At 41.8% G+C, this 16,568-nt stretch overlaps 2 protein-coding genes across 4 annotated transcripts in view; one reads left to right on the forward strand and one right to left on the reverse strand.

The window, feature by feature from the left end:
* Positions 1–1,081, reverse strand: part of LOC107296581 (ER membrane protein complex subunit 3) — a 10,475-nt gene extending 9,394 nt beyond the window's left edge. Inside the window, exon 1 of the mRNA XM_015825953.1 lies at positions 924–1,081. Within this exon, the coding sequence (XP_015681439.1) occupies positions 924–1,081 (158 nt within the window). The remainder of the gene's footprint in view (positions 1–923) is intronic.
* On the forward strand, positions 1,065–10,479 carry UXT (ubiquitously expressed prefoldin like chaperone). 3 transcript variants are annotated; one of them, XM_015826274.1, is made up of 7 exons: positions 1,065–1,114; positions 2,125–2,243; positions 2,382–2,463; positions 2,596–2,663; positions 7,217–7,324; positions 9,651–9,714; positions 10,147–10,479. In XM_015826274.1, exons 2-7 carry the CDS (start codon positions 2,158–2,160, stop codon positions 10,210–10,212), a joined length of 474 nt encoding a protein of 157 aa, XP_015681760.1. In that variant the 5' UTR covers positions 1,065–1,114; positions 2,125–2,157; the 3' UTR covers positions 10,213–10,479. The 3 variants fall into 3 exon arrangements, with proteins under 3 accessions (XP_015681760.1, XP_015681615.1, XP_015681689.1); XM_015826129.1 differs by lacking the exon at positions 1,065–1,114 and adding an exon at positions 1,304–1,803; XM_015826203.1 differs by lacking the exon at positions 1,065–1,114 and adding an exon at positions 1,304–1,533.
* Positions 10,480–16,568: the final 6,089 nt, after the last annotated feature.

Genomic DNA, 16,568 nt, shown 5'->3' on the forward strand with positions numbered 1-16,568 from the left:
TTTTTTTTCCCCGCGAGAAGTTGAAATTGACTGATTGATTGAACCTTTTTTTTTTTTTGCACACAGCGGCGGAGGCCTAAAGTGAAGAGGTTTTATAAAACCCAGCTGAAGACCTAGGACTGGGGCGATGACGCGAGTGCCCACAGAGAGGGCTCTGAGTGCCACCTCTGGCACCCGTGCCATAGGTTCATCACCACTGGTCTAAGGTCTCTTTTCAACCCTTCACCCTCTTTTTCAGGAAAGATGACATATTATCTTTGCTTCAGACTGAGATTAAAAGGGGGGGGGGGTGCAGGTTGTAAGCCTGCTCTACTATTGTGGCATTTATTGCTGCTGGTGGGTATTTTGATTTTACATTATTACTGGATTTATATTAAATCCAACCATCTGAATTCGATCACATGATCATGGGGATGCTAGAAAGGTGGAAAAATGGTCACAAGTCCCTTTTTTCAGTGCCTTGTAACTTCGAACGGTCACTAAATGAACTGATGTAAGTTGCAGACTACCTGTTCTTAACCAGTCTGTGTTCCTACTTTTGGCATACTGGCTTGGGAATTCTGGGATTTGAAGTCCACACATTTGAAAGTTGCCAAGTTTGAGGGGGAAAAAAAAACCGGCCAAGAAATAAGTAGCAACCCCCACCCAAGAATTTATCTTGCCAAGTGCGACAGAATCCTCGGACCTGACCATTCAATTGGGCTCGCGCTTCTCGCCTCCCTCCCCGTCCTTTAAACCAGAGGTCTCCAACCTTGGCAACTTTAAGACTTGTGGACTTCAACTCCCAGCTGTGCTGGCTGGGGAATTCTGGGAGTTGAAGTCCACAAGTCTTAAAGTTGCCAAGGTGGGAGACCCCTGCTTTTAAACTTTAAACCCTTTGGAACGTGTCGGCGCGTCCTTCGCAGCCCTTCCCCGCTACTCACGTGTCTTGCCGTTGCTCAGGCCAGGCCGGCTGGCGCTCGCCGCGCAGCAACTTAGCCACGCGCAGCCGCAGAATCCCCACAGCCAGCGCGATCCAGGCCACGGGCAGCAAAATCCAGAAGCGAATCGAAGGGTCCAGCCGCAGGTCCGGCACCGTCATCGCGGGAGACGGCGAGACCAAGGGACCACTCCTGTAATTCACGGGGGTCAAACTAGGTCGCGTCACGTGACGTATCGCGACGGAGATTTTTTTTTGCCTTTTGCGGAGCCGGGATGGGCGTGGCCTGCGCGTGACGCATCCGGCCCGCGGGCCGCCAGTTTGGCAACCCTGCTTAGTAGTAATTGTTCTAAGGGGCGGGAGCTCCGAGAAACCGGAAGTACCCGTTCACTTCTGGTGTCATGTTTATGTCCTTTATGTCTCGAGAGCCCGAATGAAAACTGAAGGGAGACTCGGGATAAAGGAGGCATGGCGCCCTCCCGTTGCTATAAAAAGAGATACTGATTTGTCTCTGAAATTCATCGCAGCAGACTAGTTGCCCTTCATTGGTGCCCCTCTCCCTATTCCCAGCCTCTGTTGGAAAGCAAGCGCCGTAATATCTGGAAGTTCACCAGGTCGGGCGAGTCCGCCCCATGATGTCGCGCAGTTAAGCAGTGGGAAAGTAAAACCACTTGGCCTCGTCGGACGCCGGAGCGGAGAGGGCAAAAGTGACTCCCTTCTTCTAGCTCCCTTCCTTTCTGACGTGCTCGGAAGCGAGCCTGAGCCTGAGTCTGAGGACAGCCTAACCTCGCTTTTAAGGCGTACGAGCCCGGAAGTGGAGAAGGGACAGGCTCCCTGGTGCTGCTTCTCGTAGAGCGACCCGTCGGAGCTGCTTTCCTAGCTTTGTAAATCGCATACTTGGCCTCTTTGAGTTTTCGAGAAAGGGCTAGGAATTCTGCCTTTTCCTTATTATACCTGAATGTGTATTTATGGTTTTCATGGGCTGACCTGGTTTACGTGGGGTAGATATTCAAATTAGATAGCTATGAAAACTGCCGGAAGAGGGAGAATGATGGGGAATAACATGGGGTGCATACAGGTTTTTTTTGTAGACAATACAAAATATCATTTGAAAAAGCATGTCTGGTGGACTATCGTTTCAAAATCTGTTTTTTTCCCCACTTACAGATATTTTTTCCAATTAACCTTATATTTTTTCCATCCAGGACTTGTTTACTAATATTTTCTGTGGAAGTCTCATGGTGATGCTTGGTGAACAGCAGCTACAAGAGAAAGTGCTTCAATATGAAGCATTTATCAGTGATGTTTTGCAGAGAGACCTTAAGTGAGTGATTTTTAAAAATAATCCCTTTCCAAGTCCACCTTTTAACTACCTCACTTCTGTTAACTCTTATATGTCATGCTTTCTAAATCTCTTAGTCATTGATATTGATATTTAAGACATTGATATTTCCCTACACAGGAAAGTGTTGGAGCAGCGAGATGAGGTTTATGAAAAAATTGCTCAGTATTTGCAACTCAAGAACATTATTGAACGTTTACAGGTAATTCAAAAATCTTTCCAACCAGTTTATAGTACTTTGCAATCATGTGATGTAGTGCTCTGTTGTAGTAGACACTAGGAGATAATAATCAAGAGCTGCTGTACCCCAGGTAAATTTGTTATTTTCTTTTAGGAAACAGGAAGCCAGGAGCTGAATACTCAAGTGGATCTGGGCTGCCATTTTTATGTCAATGCAGAAGTGTGAGTAGCTCACCGATCTTCTATGTATCCAATGCCAAACAGCTTTCTAGTCTTTTATGTTTTTATATGTTCTGCAACTTTTGAGAAATTCAATTAAAAGCACTATTATTATGACTTTCTCGAGACACCAATTGGTAAAATTGTAAAAGTTGAAATGAGTTAGAGGGCTATTTAGTCCAATTCTCTCTTGCAAGATAAGTGTTCTTCATGTATCTACTAGCAGTTAATTTTTTTGCAGTGGCAGTCAAATCATTTTATTCACTGTGATAGTTTATTTACTGATTATTTAATTTTCTTCATGATTGAGAAGAAGGCTGCACTCCTTCAATGACTGCCAGTCATACAGATGTTGTGAAATAGAAATGATAATATTTTGTGAGATTAGACTCAATATGAAGCACTTTGAAATTTATAAGTGATTATTATTGGCGATGATCATACTTCATAAAACTAATTTGATCTACCTGTGTCTGAGCGATAGGTTTGAAGCATTTCGGATAATAAAAGAGTATCTGGAAGAGGATAAACAAATTGCATGCTAAATTAATATTTATCTGGACTGGCATCCTGTTTTTCCCAGAGATCAACTATGAAGTCAATGAAAAGAACATAAACACTATAGCTTCTTGTATTATTCTTCCTTGGCAGCTGATGTGATTTTATTTATGCCCAAAAGGCCCAAAAGCAAATTACAAATATAATCTAATTTGGAATTAAATAAAACAATTTAACAAATAAAATATTTAATAACTATAACATAATACACTTAACACCCCAACTCCTTGATTTGTTACTAAAAACCTTTTGTAGCTGTTAAAAATCTGGCTGTTGTCACTGTAAACTTGGGATTTTCATCTGCAAGTAAAATGTTTATATACAGGTAGTCCTTGACTTACAACAGTTCATTTAGTGACCGTTCAAAGTTACAATGGCACTGAAAAAAGTGACGTAAGAGCATTTTTCACACTTACAATCTTTGTAGCATTCTCCATGATCATGTGATCAAAATTCAGATAATTTGCAACTGGTTCATACTTATGACCGTTGCTGTGCCCAAGATCATATGATCACCTACTGCAGGTTTCTGACAAGCAAAATCAATGTGGAAGCCCAGTTCTGTGCCCAAGGTCATATGATCACCTACTGCAGGTTTCTGACAAGCAAAATCAATGTGGAAGCCCAGTTCACTTAACAACTGTATTAATAACTTATCAACTGCAGTGATTCATTTAACAACCGTGGCAAGAAAGGTCATAAAACTCACTTAACAAATGTCTCCCTTAACAACAAATTTTGGGCTCAATTGTGGTTGTAAGTTGAGGACTACCTGTACTCAGAAATATCTCATCCTGGTTTGGATTTTAAAATAGGCCAAATAACTTCCTGCCAGAGATTCATAAAAACATTCACATAGAATACAATTATCAGATTTTTATAATTGTCATAATTAATAATCACTGATAGTTCCAATTTTCCCAGATTTATCTATTTCCTACTGAAAACTATTTTTCTGTCTTGATTCTCCCACCATTGGATGCCTCTATACTGTAGTATTATGTAACCTGATTTACAGTATTATAACAGAAAGAGTCTATACATCTCCTCATGGCCCAACCTTATGTTTTTCTTAACCCTAAACACTTCTTAAAAGGTTGAGATATCTTTCATTAGAAAAAAACAGAAAATTAAAATTCTTCTCTTTAAATGTAAGGAAAGAATAGCACAATAGGGTTCTCAAGTTGAAATTTTGAAAGGAATCTCTGCTGAGTTCTTGTAAATGATTTCCTTTTTTGTTAGGCTGTCATAGGACAGCTGTAAAGACTGATCTTTATTTACAGAGCATCATTTATATACTGTATGCTGTAATTTGCCAGCTAATCCCAAAATAAAACATCCAGCTCTTTTCTAAAGCCATAATTTTCGTGTTTCATTGCAAGAGAAAGCTCTACATGAAGTGTGAAAAATGATTTAATCAAAGATTCTTGTTGGACTAATGGGTAAATCTGCTGAGGAGATTGCCTGCCATTTATCTGATCTTCCATCCTCTCAATCAGGAAACATGCTCAGAATGATGAGTCATGCACTCAGGCTATTCTTGGTGGTAAAATATTCTGGAGAAAACTCTTTGGGTTGCACAATAAAATGTTTTAGATTCAGGTTTTTTTTTTAAATACATACAATACATTACATATATATGTTGTCCATCTTGTGATCTGAAATGACTCTGCCAGTTTAGGAAACATTGTTTTTAACAAATGATAATAAAAATTAAAAAGAAGATGGAACACTGAAAAAAGGCAAAGTCAGAAGAGAGACGAGCAGTCTTGTCTTTTCTCCTCATTCCCCCCACCCCCTCTGTCAGAATATGCGTCTGAAGAGAATTAACTCTTTTAGCCAAATTTCCCTGTGTGGAAAAAATATTAACATTTCCTTTTTCAGCCTGGGAAAATATGATATAAAAATGTTCTCAACTTTTCCCTCAATTTTAGTGCCCTGAAATTTACAAATTCATTATAAATGGGTGCTGATGATTTGTGGATATTTTATCCCCAGATGAGCCCATGCGTGGTTAAGAACAAAAGGTTGTGCGTTGAAAGATAATGTGCAGAATGAGAGCCAAATTTAGGCTGCTTTCCCGCTAGCGTTGCCCAGTATAAAGACCAGGTGGCTGAGTGTGAAATCACGCTTCTTTCTTTCCCCTTCATAATAGCAGAGGACCAAGGATAGTGTGAACACACATTAGCTATAAGCAGAAAGAGATTGTGTTTGCCAAACAAAAACACCAGTGATGAAAAGCTGGCTCCAGAAATGTTTAAATACAACTTTACAGGTTTCTGTACAAGAATGAAAAATATTTAACAAAGGTAGATAATTGTTGATGAATAAGATAATCTCTCAGATCTTGATTGATTAAAATAAATTGTCTTTAAAATAAGTTACTCTGTTTCCAAAATTACTTACAAATAGTCCTTGACTTACAACAATTGGGGCAGGAATTTCTATCAGAGCGATTGTTAAAGTGAGTCGTCATGTCACCAGAACCGGGTTTACATTTATTTTTACCTATTTTAGGTAAAAAAAAAAAAAAAACACCTACCATTTTAGATAAGCAGTTCACTACATTTGTTAAGCAAATCTAGCTTCCCTGTTTGGGAAAATCACAAATTATGATCATGTGACTGGAGGAGGCTGTGACAGTTGCAAGGGTGAAGACAAATTGTAAATCACTTTTTCCAAGGCCATCCTAACTTTGAACCATCATTAACTGATCCTAAGTCAAAGATTACCTGTAATTGCTATCTTCATATATAACCCATGCACAAGGGCATGTTTCTCTCCTTCCACACGATAAGGAATATGGAGCTGTCCTGGGAAGGGGAGAGGAAAGAAAATGAACTGGATAGAGATAAGACAAGGGGAAGAAGTAGCTGGGAAGAACAGAAAAAAATAAACATTAATAAACATAAGCAAAGGGCTAAATTCGCTAGAAAATTGTTATTGCATCCTATTGTAGTTCTTGCCTTTTCTTTTCTTTTCAACAAGTTCTTCTTTTATCATCCATGAATGTTGAGCCACCCTTAAAAAGTATTGGTGGCTTAATGGACAGTATGGCGCTCTCTTTCTGTGTCATCCTGCAACGTTTTTTTTGGTACAAATGTGTAATATATTGGAAAAATAACTTTACATGTATATGTGTATGGGAGCAGGGAAGTACAACAATTTATAGAAAAACAATGTACAAAGTCAACTCTTTTTTCACTTTGTTATCCTTCTCTTAGATCTTTTTTCCTTTTATAGGAAAAAAATTAACTCATCTTGTTACTTTCGGTTATACTGCTTTCACCTAAATATTTCAAAACTGGAAAAAGAAATACCGGATGCACAGCAGATGGCAGTATCTAGCTGACCTCGACTAATCCAAAAAATGCTAAATAGGAACAGATCTGGATAGTATTTGGATAGGAGACAACCAGGAAATCCTGGATCTGGACACTAGATAGGGAAGCTTGAAAAAAGTTCCAAATAAAGACAGTGGTAAATCATTTCCATTTTGCATCCAACAGCTAATATTCATATAGTTACCTAGAGGTTGATCTCAACTGAAGGAAATCTTTATTATACTACATTGTATGCTTTGTTTACTTTATTCCATTTTTGTCTTGGTTTATTATCTAACTAATTTCAGTATGTTCTACCTCAATGTGGTATATTTTACATCTCAAATCTTCCTGGTGTTTGTCAGTTTATCCCTTAATGAAGAAAATAGGGAGAGATAGCTCATTTTCTCTGAGATATACTTGCAATTTTTCTTCATAATATAAATTATGATTGGATTTACATGATATGCAACCATGGTTTCCTTAGCCTTTATTAAAGAAATCACAAATGGCTAGGTCTGTACAATTCAAAATGAAACTAACTCATGTAATTTAGAAAACATGTAACCTGAACTTTTATAGTGTCCTCAGCAGACAGAATCCCAGTTGCTGTTTCTGTTATCTCTGTGGCCACATTAATGCCAATTGTACTCAGTTTCCTTTTCCTGCCTGCAGGCCTGATACATCCACCATATTTGTAGCTTTGGGTTATGGGTTCTTTGTGGAACTGACTCTACCAGAGGCGCTAACCTTTATTGAGAAGAAGACCAAGTTGCTTACTGAGTGAGTAGAAGAATTGAGTCTTTATATTTTCTATTCTCATCACATTACTGAAAGAAATGCTTTGCTCTGTTGTGTCTATTTGGTAAAACCTGGGAATAGTATCCTTCTCTAGCTGTTCTTCAGTAGCATGTTTTCTGACTGCTGTAAGCAGAACAAGATGCTTGAATGTAGGAAGAAGATGAGACTAGATTATAGTATAGCCAGTCTTTTTTATAAATATTTGATTCATTAGATCTATTCTTCTAGGGCAGGGGTCTGCAACCTTAAACACTCAAAGAGCCACTTGGACCCGTTTCCCAGAGAAAAGAAAACACTGGGAGCCACAAAACTTGTGCAGGAAAGGAGCTTGATTAAAGAGTTTAATTAAAAAGAAATAGAGGCTGCTGTGCATGAGTTCTCTCTCTCTCCTCTCTCTCTCTCTCTCTCTCTCCTCTCCCTATCTTTCTTTCTCTCTTTCCTCCCTCTCTCCTTCTCTCTTTCTCTTTCCTTTTTCTCTTTCTCTTTCCTCTCTTTCTCTCTCTTTCCTCTCCCCCTTCTCTTTCTCTCTCCCTCTTTCCTCTCCCCCTCTTTCTCCCTTTCTCTCTCCTCTCCCTCTCTCCCCCTTTCTCTTTCTCTCCCTCTCTCCTCTCCCTCTCTCCCCTCTCCCTCTTTTTCTCTCTCCCTCTCTTTCTCTTTGTCTTTCTCTTTCCTCTCCCTTTCTTTCCTCTCCCTCTATCCCCCTCTTTCTCTTTCCCTCTCTCTTTTTCTTTCTCTTTTCTCTCTCTCCCTCTTCCTCTCTCCCTCTCTCTCTTTACTCTCTCTCTTTCTCTCTCCCCCCTCCCTCTCCCTGATCTTCTGCTCACCTGGCAAGCTGGCTTCAAGCTGTTCTCCAACAAGCTGACATGCATTCTTATTGGCCTGGCTCTCTCATGCCCTTTCTGCTTCCTGCAGAGACGCAGCAAAGGGAGGAGCCCCGCCTAATAAGCTTGTCAGCTCCTTGGAGAATAGGGTGAAGCCCTCTCTTTTTTACACACACACACACACACACACACACACACACAGAGAGAGAGAGAGAGAGAGAGAGAGAGAGAGAGAGAGAGAGAGAGAGAGAGAGAGAAGGGAGGCGGAAGTGCCTCTCTCTGTCTCTGTTTCTCTCTCTGCAAATGGCAGAGGAGGCTGGGAGCCGCAGGCGGCTCTGGAGCCGCGGGTTGCCGACCCGTGTTCTAGGGCATGTACATATTAGTGGCTTAAAATGGTTAATAGTCACTCTTTGGCATAGAAAAATCTGCAATTTGTATTGCTGTGCATGAGGCAAAGGAATTTTAACACATCAGCCATCACACATTTGCAGGGTTTGGAAAGAATGCCATCTCATATAAATTAATGTAAACTAAGTGCATCCTTATGGTATTGGTATAAACCATGCAACTATCTATCATTAGTCATTGCTACATCTTTACAAAGTAATACTGTATTTATAAAGTGAGGAAATTGGAAGGGCAAGAAGGAGGCTGCAAGTGTATGATTAGAAGCAAGATTGGCTCCTAAACTGATTTTTTAGTGCACTTTCTGAATCTGGAACTTTAATTTTGATAATTGGAATATATCCTTAAATACTAGCCATTAGTGGGATTTTTTTAAAAAAAATATTTCCCCCTATTCAAATCCTGCCTCTATCAGCTGGCTCACGAAATGACTTACAGTAATGCAAGTATCCACTGCATTTCAAAAGTGCCTTTCTATAAGTGTAAAAGCAATTTCCAACCAATAGTTCTATTATATTCCAATAGTTGGAAAATAGTTCATTTGTAGAATAGAAATGAAAACTGAATTGTAATAACCAAACTAAATTAAAACTAAACCACAATTAAAATAATTTCTTTGCAATGTAGAATTGGAAATGGGCAGTGAAGTGACACCAATAACTTGGATACTTTTGAAAATGTGAGAGCCAATTCTGTGAAGGATGAGCCTGAATTGTGGACAGCCATGCTCTGCATCATAGCTGGACATGTCCTCTTTACTTCGATAGGCTCCAGCAAACTATAAAATATGGAGCCGAGCAAGCATAGATGAAGTCTCTTGTGCAAAAACAAACATGTCCTCCCTTTCTTTTGTGCTGCTTAATCCATGCTTGTATTCAGTGGAGTTTGAACTTTGGTGGGTTCATATAGGATTGCATTCTTATTCATATTCAGATAAATTTGCCAGCACGCACTATAAAAATAGTTTCTCCCTGTATGCCATATTGTCTTCATCAATAGGTGGTCAAGAGCTGTTATAATGTATTAGGACAACCCTTCCTTCTCCATTACCTCCTGTGGATTTTTTTCTGTTTTTTTAACAGGCTCAGTGAAACTCTTACTAAAGATTCTGCCAGAATAAAAGCCAATATCCGGATGGTTTTAGAGGTAATGGGATGTGGTCAACAAAGTTTTTACTGTTGGGGGAGAAATGGGGGGGATGTGGTAGATGGCATTCATTCTTCTGGCAGGCAGAGCGAGAAATGATGGTGGGTTGAAACTAACTAAACTTGAAGAATGTTGCACAGAATGAGCAAAAGCTACTCTTTCCTAGGGCGCTGTTCTATGACTGACTTCCCCAAACTGCAATCTTGGCAAATATGTTGGAGGGCTTTTTCCATTATCCATAACTAGCGTGATCATGTACCATGGCGACTGAAGAGATTAGGTGCTTTGGTCCCATACCAGATCAAGAAAGCTCCTTTATGGGACAAGGAGGATATTTTTTCTAATATAGTTTGGGATCATTATTATACTGTAAAAAGAAATAAAAGGAATCCGTAGAGAAATTTGAGTCTCATCTTCCTTTTCTTTCTAAAGGGATTACGTGAACTGCAAGGTTTCAGAGATCTGGCTGAGGAGAACAGAAGGGACGTTTTCCTCTAGGTATCCACCTTCTATGATCCACAGGGAATAATTTTGGTTTTCTAGAAGAAAATTTGATTATGGATTTCTTGCTGCAGCCGGGACTGCACACATGACGAGAAACCCTGGTGAACGAGAGACAGCGACATGAGGTAGTGATGGGGAAGGGCAGCTCCACTTTTAGTGAGGGTGTTAGGCTCTTTGAACTTCGTCCCGCGTCTGGTTCCAATTTTAGGGTTTCTTTTTTAAAACAATTGTATTAATAATAAAGATTCTGTATTTGTGCTGGACTCTTGTCTTCCTTCCATTTTCACTATTGGTTCCATTCAGTTGTGCTTTATAAGAATAACTTCTGTTTTATTTGTGCAAAGTTGACATCCCTACTAGTTAATTTTCCCCCTTGTTTGTTTTATGATATGCTTATATTTTTCTATCAAAATAAATACAATATAAAAAGTAAAAATAAGATATATTTGTATAAGATTTATAGGAAGATTTCATGAATGTTTTTTGACATTTGATAGAGTTGAACGATCTTGGTATTGTGATATTTTAGCATAGAAGAGAGGACCTCCCTTTCAAAACGTAACTGCCATCAATCACACTCCTCAGTTGTATTTTTTCAAGTTAACACCCTGGAAAAAGGTTATTGGGGGGGAAAAAGTGCAGTGCAATGCCCGTATACAAATCAGTGATACTGCTGCATCTGGAATATTGTGAATACTTCTGGCTACCGCATGTGATAAAGGATATTCCCATGCTGGAAGGACAGTGGCTCCAAATACCTCTTGCAGAAGAACAGGGTGGAATATTGAATGAGGGGTATGTCTCCATTTTCTTCTTGCAAACATTCCAGAGGTATATGACTGGCCACAGGGAGAAACAAACGAGCTGACAAAATTGCCTTTGACCATATCCAGCAGAGCTATTCTTACCTTAAAGAATTTTTCCTGTCCTGATTATAAAATACTTATTCCCATGTATAAATGAAAAACAAAGGTAATTGAAAGTGATGAGCTGGGGCTGTCTAGAGCAGTGGTTCTCAACCTTTTTAATGCCGCGACCCCCAACCGGTCGTAAGTCGAGGACTAAACCGGTTGTAAGTCGAGGACTAAACCGGTCGTAAGTCGAGGACTAAACCGGTCATAAGTCGAGGACTACCCAACCGGTCGTAAGTCGAGGACTTTCCCTGCCCGGGAGCGCCGCGCATGCGTGGTTCCGCCCCCTGCGCCGGCCAAGGCGTAGCTGGTAAGCGGCAGAGATGGAGCAGGCCGACCACCAGCTGGCCCAGCCCAAGGGAGGTAAGGCACCCGCCGGAAAAGGGAAAAAAAATGGCGGACAGCCTTGCTTGGCGACCCCCGTGAAATGGTCGATCGACCCCAAATAGGTTGAGAACCGCTGGAACAGTTGATTTACCTGCTTTTTACTCTAATGACTCCGTATCCTTTCACATAACGCTTTCCACCTGATTCCTGAGATATCCCATTTTCTAGGTAAACCTTCCCCTTTTTAATCACAATTTTCATAGCTCAATCTGACCAACATTAAACCATACACTGTTCAAATAGGCTGGATTTACCCATGTTAAGCAACACTAAAAAAATAGAATATAGTAAAAATTATTATCAAGCTTAGCATGTGCAAATGCACTTGTTCAATATTTAGCTGACCTGCTTAAGTGTAATCTCTGAATAAACCCAATAGATTGATCCAATTTTGCTGCTGAGGGATATGCAAAGTATTGCAATTTTGGACTGAACCATGCTCAGACCTGGAGCTTACATGGTTCTTACTGGTAGCTAAAGGTAAGTAAGATGGAGGGGGCTGGGAGGTATATATTACTTAAATTCAAGAGAGGCAGTGGGAAGACACTGTGACATTTGCTTGGGGGCAAACACGCTAGATGTTAGCCCTTTAAAGTAGTTCAGCCATGAACCACAGCAATAAATACTAGCTCTATATTTAAGGTTAACAGACTCTTGCAAGTCTGAAAATATTTCTCCCCTTTTTGTTTTTACTCTCCAGAAAACTAGGGTCTCTTCTGAAATACTTCCTACACCTCTCTGCTTGTGTGAACTAAGATATATTTTACATGATGGTTGCCTAGTCTGCAGCTCTTCCTCCTGTCTCCTAAGGTAATTCTCATATCCCATTACAGTGGAAGAAATAAACGAGGGTACTAGCCTAGTTCTACTTGCCTCCTAAGACTCCTGGATTTTTTCTTGGCCAAAATCTGGAACAAACTGATCTTGATTTTGGTATCTTGCATAGAGCAATAATTACAGTTTTGTATTCATTTCTATTGTTGACTGTTCTGTTTTCCACTTAATGGAAAGCATGGATTTCCTTCAAGCCTATTGCCAAGTATGATGATCCTTCTCTGAGCAAATCAAGCATAAGAGATATGTACTAGGCCCAGAGGACAAACAAGGCCAACACTTTGCAATGTTGGGACTGGGAGAAAGAGAAATGAGAGACTGACAAAATGTATTTAAGAATACCAGAAAGCCTGAAAGACTCCCCTGCTTCAACTAAGTTGTTGGACAACTATTTTGTGATGGTGTGTGTGCATATACGTGTATACATTAATACATATACATATATGGTGGAAATGTTTTGATTACTAATATAGAAGTATCTTGCAGAAATGAGAAAAATGCAGAGGAGGAGGAAAAGGTAAAAAAGATTAGGAAGCATCATTGACATAAGGAAGTTACCATGCTTAGGAATCCTGGGTAGAGGGCACTAATGCAAATGGTTGGGAAATCAGAATAGAGTCTCAAGTTTGTAAAAGTTGATTAGTTAAATGAACGATTTTGCAAATACACCAAATGATAATTCCCAAGATAGTTACTAGATGATTTTTTTAAATGGCAGTCTAGAGTCAAGAGTGCTAAAATGTGTGATAATTTTGTTTTAGGTTCCGCAAAATGTCTGAGTTTCAACCATTTTGCATGCAAAATGCCTTTTCAATGCAACCTACATATTTTGAATGCAAAACACTATTCTGATCAATTTAGAAGAGTTTATAACATCCTTGGCTGGATCACCTTTTAAAACCATGACTTTTACTGAAACAGGATATAAAAACCAATTAATGTGTCATGTTTGCCAGTTTGTGTTTGCACTCAAATTTATATCAACATTTTATTTTATTTTTTGTTTTTAATTTTGACCCCTCTGGAAATTCTATTGAAGAATGTCTAATAAATGCTGTACATATAAATAAAACCAATGACATTAAACTAATGCCAAAGTGAAAGCATGCCCAGATCACTAAGATTTAGGATGTATACTGAATTCAGTGGCATAGCAAAGACAACAGCCTCCTTTAATATCTATTGAAAAGTAGGATTTTCTGTTAGATCAGTATGAGTTTATAGCTCACTGAACTCTGGTTAAAGCAACTCAAATATTTTACCTTAATAATCCTGACAAGCACCTTAAATTTGTTTAGAATCACTGTGTTGTATTGATGAGCTGCTCCTGTGATAAGTAGCTTTCCTATGACTAATTGCAAAAAATGAACTATGACCTTGCTGTTCCTCCCGATTCTGACGGCATTTAGCAAACGTGTTTTCCCCCTCATCTTACAAAATGATGCTTCCTAACAGGCCAAAGGTCCTCACCACCTCCTTCAGTCCTTTTCCGGAGCCAATCTAGGCCTGGGAAACCTTCCTTTAGAAAAGACATGGAGCTTTTTGAATGATCCTACTCTTCTGGGGCCAGAGGTTACCATGGAAGCATCTTATTTCTCTCCCACCTACCCCCCCCTTTTTTTCCCCCTCGCCTCCGCTGTCATGGTGGCTTTGGGTTGCCGTGGCAACCGCGGGGCAAGTAAGGATCAGGCGAAGGGGGCGAGAAGGTCGTGGGCTGGCTGCCACCAAGGGAAGATTTACCCCTCTCGCAAAGGGGGCGGATGGGGGGGGCGGTGTTTAGCTGGAAAAGCGGAGGAGTGGACATCTCTCTCTCCCCCCCCCTCCCGCTCGCCCGCCTATCTCAGTCCTAACTTTTTCCAGGCCAGCTTTTTCCAAACAGGTGTCCTCGTGGCGTCTGGGAATGGTGGAAATGTTAGTCCGAACACAGGTGAAGGCGTTCAGTCCCTCTCCGCGTTTGCCAAGAGTCCGGCGGACTTCCTCGCGCAAAGGTAAAGTCTAGATGTCCTGGAATCTCTCCTCCCGCAGTTGGCATCCCACAGCTCGAGAAGCCGGGGAGCGCCAGGATCCTCTTACTCCATCCTTCCTCCCTTGAAGAGAAGCGTCCAGGAGTTCTGGCGCCGCCTCCGCCCCGCCGGTCCAGAGCCGTCAGGCCAGCCTGGGATTCTCGGCTCTCTGTAGCCCAGGCGTCCTGGTCTCAGTAGATCTCCCGCCTCGGCCTGAGCAGAGAGCAGGACCCAGGGATCCTCGCTTCAATTTCTCCCGCCTCGTTCCAGCAAGGATCGGGCTCGTGCCCGTCTTCCGCGGGGTTCGGACCGGGGAGTCTGCCTGGAGCGCTTCTACCCGCGGACGCCCTCCAGCCCCGGGGCAAAGAAGGAAGGCGGGCCGAGGTGTCCGGGCCGCTGCCGGCTCCTCCTCCTCTCCATGTGACAGGCACCGTCACCGCTGCATCCCCAGCGCTGCAACCAGCGGCCTGCACGGCTCGTCAGAGGCAGGAAGAAGAGCGGATCCGCCCCCTCTCCCCCTCCCCGCACCTTCTCCCCCATTCACCCTCCTCCCCAGCACATCCCAAAGCACCCACGCCGAGTGGCAAGGCGGTCCGGCGACGTCAAGGTCTTGCGGGGGACACTCGCCGCCTCCCCACGCGAGAGAGACCGCCTCGCCAGCCCTCCCGACGGCGATCCATCCCAGCTGAGAGAGCCTCAACTTGACCGGGTCGGGAACCTCAACTGGGACCAGCAGAGGTGGTGGGAAAGAGCAACAGGGGCCAGCGGACGAACTGGGAAGAAAAGTGGGAAGTAAGGGACGAAGACGAGTCGTTCTCGCCTGGGAAACGGCAAGCGGACTGGCAAGCCACCCACCCCCCCGGCGGCAGAGCTGGGCCCCCCTACCCAGCCCATGGAGCCGCCGGGATCTGGCTTGGGGGGCGCCGCCATGCTCACTGGTGAGTAGTAGACGATGGAGGGAGAAGGAGAGACCTCCGTTCATGCCTCTTCTCTAAGACCTTGGAGATCCAGAAGGTAACAATCCAACCCCCCTCCCCTCCCCAGATGGCAGCTGGTTTGGGGTTAGACAACCCGGGAAAAGATGGACACAGCATTTTGGGCAAGTGATATCACCTCCCACTCCCATGACTGGCAAGTGACAGAAGGCCCACCCCATTACCTGTCCCTCTACCAATCTGAGTCTGAAGTCGTTTTCAGATTATTGTGAACGCATCCTTGCTAAAATCTTGGAAGAGAGAGAGAAAGGCAGGATTGGTATAGGGTGGAACTTTATGTGTTTATTTGTGGGATCCCTTTGCTGGGCATTTGTGATGGGGACTCCTAGCAGCCAAAGAGGAGATTTCTGTCACATATGTTCATTACCTTAAAATAATTTTGTTTTCACTTGGAAAGGAGAGATGGGATAGCTCTCCTGTTCATGGGACTTTCATCCCATTGATTTCTTACAAAAACATCTTGAGTCTTCCCACTGGCTATTTTTATTAGGATCTCCTGTTCAAGTGCTACCTGTTATATGTTTGCTTCTCTGTGTGTATACACAAACATATGAATGTATATATGTATGTTTGGACCAAGACATCAGACATAAAATACAATAAAATCCCATGAAGCATAGATTACAAAAATACTTTTACTATCAAACTCATGTCAGTTAGATGTCAAAAATAATTCTGGGCTTTTCCCACCTCTCTCTTTCCCACCTCTCTATTTACTTGTTCCTCCATCTCTTCTGATAAGGCCATGATCACCCTACAACCTTCACTACATTAATGCTGGATTATAGCATTAGATGAGGTTTTTATGAAATCGAGCCCTATAATCCTTTCTTTAGATCAAATCCAGATAGGCATTTACAAGTGGGGCAGAGGAAGCAGGAGGAGAGGAATGAGTGGGTGAAAAAGCCTTTACTCTGTGTGACTCTTCTTTCAGACCTGGTGTATACCTTTCCTCCAAAATCAGAAACAACAAACTGGGTATTTTGTGTGCTGCTTGGGAAAATGAAAGAGGTGAACACAAGTTAATTCTTTTTTTTTAAAAAAAATGGATGGCTAGAAGGAGGTCTCTCATTATTATGACAGTGCATAGGAATCACATGCATACATATGACAGAGGAAATAGAATACAGTAGCTCAGAAAGGAATGGTGTTTGTCTCTGTTGTGCTTCAGAGTTTAGGTTTGGGAAGCACTCCTGAAACCTCTTCGTATGCAGTGTGCA

The sequence above is a fragment of the Protobothrops mucrosquamatus genome, unplaced genomic scaffold (assembly GCF_001527695.2).
Source record: "Protobothrops mucrosquamatus isolate PMUCROS unplaced genomic scaffold, P.Mucros_1.0 scaffold_13, whole genome shotgun sequence".
NCBI classification, from domain to species: domain Eukaryota; kingdom Metazoa; phylum Chordata; class Lepidosauria; order Squamata; family Viperidae; genus Protobothrops; species Protobothrops mucrosquamatus.